Source organism: Erigeron canadensis, chromosome 6 (assembly GCF_010389155.1).
Source record: "Erigeron canadensis isolate Cc75 chromosome 6, C_canadensis_v1, whole genome shotgun sequence".
Taxonomy (NCBI): Eukaryota; Viridiplantae; Streptophyta; class Magnoliopsida; order Asterales; family Asteraceae; genus Erigeron; species Erigeron canadensis.
The window spans coordinates 41,259,906-41,264,828 of NC_057766.1; the positions used below are offsets into that span (position 1 = coordinate 41,259,906).

A 4,923-nucleotide genomic window follows, 5' to 3' on the forward strand; every position below is an offset into this window, starting at 1 on the left:
TTGTGTTTACAATTTTAGTGTCGATCGGATTGTTTAGTTCTACTTTGTATTTGTTCCCCGATGTTAATAAATAAATAACTTTTGTTATAAATTTTATTTTGTCTTGTTCACCTATATCTGGGACACCTTTTGGGTCCGCCTATTCTCATGTCACCTTAAAATATGTGGGAATAAAACTGAAAACAAATAGCTGGGCCGGAAAAAAAAAGAGAGAGAACATCGAAACAAGAATAAGCCTATGATAATAAAAATAGCCCAGGCCCAATAATAGCTTCAATCTCAGCCGTCGATCTACCTAGGGTTTTGTAATCAAGCCATTTTTACAAACCTATAAATAGGATCATTTTGTTTCCCCATAATTTGTCAGAGAGGTTAAAACCCTTGCATAGCATTCCTTTGCTACGTTTGGCCCTCAACTACCTCTCGCTCGTTCAGTCAGTTTTATAGATAAATATATATCTAACATATAACATATACTTTCAGCTAGCTGTATATATATATATATAGGATAGGAAAAATGGTTGGAAAGGTGTCGAAAGCTGATAAGAAAATTGCGTATGATGCAAAGCTGTGCCGGTTTCTAAATGAGTATACTCAGGTTCTTGTGGTGGCGGCTGACAATGTTGGATCAAATCAGTTGCAGAACATCAGGTAGGGTTTGAGGGGCGATTCTGTTATTCTGATGGGGAAGAATACTATGATGAAACGGACTATTAGGATCCATGCTGATAACTCTGGAAATAAGGAGATCCTTAATCTCATCCCTCTTCTTGTTGTAAGTATTTTGTATAATATGTTTTTAGTTATATTTATTTATTTTAATTTAGTTTGTGTTATAATGCTGGTGGATTTTAACAAAAATAATTTATGTTGGAATTGATTATATCTTAATGTTTAGTTTATTTTTTAATTGTTGAAGGGTAATGTTGGACTGATATTTACAAAGGGTGATTTGAAGGAAGTTAAAGAGGAAGTTGCCAAGTATAAGGTTAGTTTAATTATTATTTATACGAATATTTTTTACCCTATGTGGTATATAAGGCTGAACGGAGCAAGGCGTTTCTTCTCCTTCAATTTCACTTTTTCTCCCTTGGAACCCCGGAAACGCTCATAACAGTGCCCCGAGGGGTTTTCTTTGAAAAAAAACTGAATGGGCATGATAAAATGGACGGATGAAGGAGGCGTGTTATGTGTGGGACCACTTCTAGGCGTACTTGGTAACGCCTTGTACCACAAAGCCTAATACGAGTATTTGTTTTGTATTCATAAAGTAATAGGTGAATTTGTTTCATTGTTTGTGTCATTGAGATATATAATTGAATTTATGTTTGGATAGGGAACTTTGTGTATATGGAATTGTTTAATGAATAGTTTTACATATTTGTTTGGATTTACCTGGGATTGTTTGTTTTTATTCTATATTTTGGATTTTATTGTTATGTTTCAATTGTTATGTCCTTCTACTCTCGTGTTGAGTATGACAGTTTTTGATAAAATCATAAAATTCGGTATTGTGGGTGCCAATTGGTGGTATTGTTTAGTCTTTCGCATTTTCTCAGTTTTTTGTCTACTTTGTTGAATTTTATCTGTATTAGATATATAGTAAACTTATATGGTTATAGAAAATGTTTTTACAAAAATAATTTTAGTTTGTGGCCTAATACTTGCTACATCTAAGATGTAAAGTACTTAGTCTTCTATCTGTATGCAAATCACAGTAGAGTCCTACAATAAACACTATTTACAACAATAACTACTAACATTAAAATGTGACTCAAAAAGTAGCAGTAGATTTATTGCTTACCTTGTATCCAAAGACTTTGTTCTTAATTTTTCATGTGCTTAAAAGTAAGTAATCATTGGTTTGTGAATGTGGCGTGATATGTATTAACAATGTAGCTTCTTGGTAGTTGTTTTAGCTACCAAATTAGTCTGTATATGTTACGTATTGCTGTATAACAGCATTTTGTCGTTCTTTTATGTAGGTCGGAGCTCCAGCTCGTGTTGGTCTAATTGCTCCAATGGATGTGGTTGTTCCCCCTGGCAATACTGGGCTTGACCCATCTCAGACCTCTTTCTTCCAGGTTAGTACATTTTAAAGGTTTATCATTCCAACTATTGTTACTTGTTAGTTTGATGATTGCTTAGACTTCTAATCCTAATGTATGACACTTTAGGTTCTTAACATTCCCACCAAGATTAACAAGGGTACTGTTGAAATCGTCACTCCTGTTGACCTTATCAAGAAGGGGGACAAGGTGGGTTCATCCGAGGCTGCTCTGTTGGCAAAACTTGGCATTAGGCCATTCTCTTTTGGTCTTGTTGTTGTCTCTGTTTATGAGAAAGGGTCTGTTTTTAGCCCGGATGTGCTTGATTTGACTGAGGATGACCTTGTTGACAAGTTTGCCATGGGGGTGTCCATGGTTACTTCCTTGGCTTTGGCTATCCATTATCCAACCCTGGCAGCTGCTCCTCACATTCTCATCAATGGCTACAAGAATCTTCTTGCAATTGCTGTGGAGACTAATTTCTCTTTCCGGTTGGCAGACATGATGAAGGAATACCTTGAGGTAATTGTTTGTTCTATTGAGGTATGGATCTTACAATTTAACTATTCTAATAATGTGACATGTAAAATAAACCATTGCAGAATCCAAACAAGTTTGTAGCCGCGGCACCTGTTGTTGCTGGAGGTGGACCTGCTGCAGAAGCTGCCCCTGTTGAAGAAGAGCTGGCTGAAGAATCAGATGATGATATGCCTTTTACCTTGTTTGATGATGAGTAATTGGTCTTTTCTAGTTAATACATTGGCTTTTGCTACTAGTATATCAGCCTGCAGGTTTAGTATTAATATTAGCTTTCGATTTGCTACTACTATTAATGTCAGTTTGTTACTATTACAAGCTTGATTTACTACTTTATGAATCATAACATTAGTATCTTTGGTGCATGATATTTTCATCGTCCATGTTTATGCATTTTCTATTATTCTATTATGATGGTGAGATTTATACATTGCGTTTTCCAGAGGCTTATCTGTCCATCTTTGTAGAGGCTTTCGCATGTTTTGGTCTTTTTATTAAAACAACAGAGTTTTTAACAGTACGTTAGTTGGAATCCCATTTGTTACTACCTGATTATCTTGGTAAAACAACAGAGTTCCATCTATAAAATAGATAGCAAAAGATATTGAAAACAGACTTGATCTGGGTAACTAGCTTGGGATACTAATTGTACTGTTCGTGCAGATACTTTTATTACTATGTTAATATTGCTGTCTGAGAGTCATATATACTATACTTGTTACACCAAAACTGATGATCAAAGTTGAAGGTGAGGTGAAGTGGTACTATATCTGGACTTAATCTAATATCCAGTTAATCTTGAGCTTGGCACCTTTTCCACCTATTTTGACTCAATTGTTTGAACGAAAACTCAAGTTTGTCAAACCAAATTTACTAGTACTATCATTCAGTAGCTGGTAGTATACTCAAGCTTAAAATCATGAGTTTTCAATTCCAGTTTCTTTAGGTATCAATAGTAGTAGGGCTTTAGATTATTGATTTAATACAAATTGGATTAACATATACAGTTTCATTAGAAAATTCATTGAATAATTTCTTTGGATACTACCGGTCTCGTGGAGCCCATGTTGTTGAAAGTTATCATATCAATCAATCGCTAGCATGTTCCGTTTGAGCACTTAATTGTTGATTCTGAATCGTGAAAGTTGTGATCTTTTCTTGCAAGCAATTCACCATAAACACATGTCTTATCTTACATCTATATCTATACATATATAACGTGTTCCACACCTACTATAAAGCATCAACAATAGATGATTTAACGTTTAGTCTCTTCCATGCCATTTGCAACAAATTACTGACCAAATATCACAAATTCTAAAATATATAGGGTGACAAATAATTGATGCGATAAACTACTATACGTTTCTATTTAGTCCCCCTTTTTACTTGGCTTGTGGAAGAGGGGGTATTCGAAGTTTTTGGAGTTTTCTGCCAAAGATGATGATGTTGATGGATCTTTAGACAAGATGATGCTCATGTTTGTTTGGAACACTGTAATTTTATTTTAATTTTGTCGACATGGGTCAAAGGTGCTTCCTTGTCGATACAAATCTTTGCCTTCTTTTTTAGAATTTCAACGTTAGATGATGTCAATTACATGACAAATAGTAAAGCTTGATTGGTGGCTTTTAGATGAATTAATGAGTTTCTTTGGTACAATAAAAATGATAATTAACTTCTTCTAGAAATTAACATACTATGACCAAGTCCAAATTAGAAGCATGAGACGTTGAAAGTTGGAACAACATAGAATAAGTGAAAACCAACCAAACAAGTTTGTAGATAATTGGTATTACTAAGGGTGCTCGCCACCCCCTCCCCTCCCCGGTTTTGTTTCTTTTTTCCGTTCGTTGCCTAATACTAAAAATGCCTCACCACCCATTCCTTCCCCTCCCCACCCCACCTTTTCTTTTTAATTTACAATCTATTTATTTTTATTCTAAATAATAATTAAAACTATTTTTAAATAATAAATTAGTAGTAGTAATAATAATAATAATAATAATAATAATATAATGTATAGAAAACAAAACAAAAAAATTTGAACTAATATTATAAATAGTTTAAACTTTAGGGGTATAAGTTGTAAAACTGAATTTAACTAATAATATATAAATAGATGGATACGTGGTTGTGCTTCTGTCTTCTTTCCCCTTCAAGTCTGCAACATATAGATATAAAATATGTATATGTATATATACATATAAATGGCAGCTAGTTAACAAAAAAAAAACAAAAGCAACGGTCAAATATAACGCTCATTAATCAACAGTGAAAACCGGCACGGTGGTCACCAAAATGCTCCCCACCCTACCGGTACCGGGGGATCGGTGCG

At 34.3% G+C, this 4,923-nt stretch overlaps 1 protein-coding gene across 1 annotated transcript; it reads left to right on the forward strand.

Moving 5' to 3' along the window:
• Positions 1-393: 393 nt before the first annotated feature.
• Positions 394-2,996, forward strand: LOC122605732 (60S acidic ribosomal protein P0-like). The gene is made up of 5 exons (XM_043778690.1): positions 394-775; positions 920-988; positions 1,986-2,084; positions 2,178-2,570; positions 2,651-2,996. The coding sequence occupies exons 1-5, from the start codon at positions 683-685 to the stop codon at positions 2,783-2,785; spliced, it is 789 nt and encodes a 262-aa protein (XP_043634625.1). The 5' UTR covers positions 394-682; the 3' UTR covers positions 2,786-2,996.
• Positions 2,997-4,923: the final 1,927 nt, after the last annotated feature.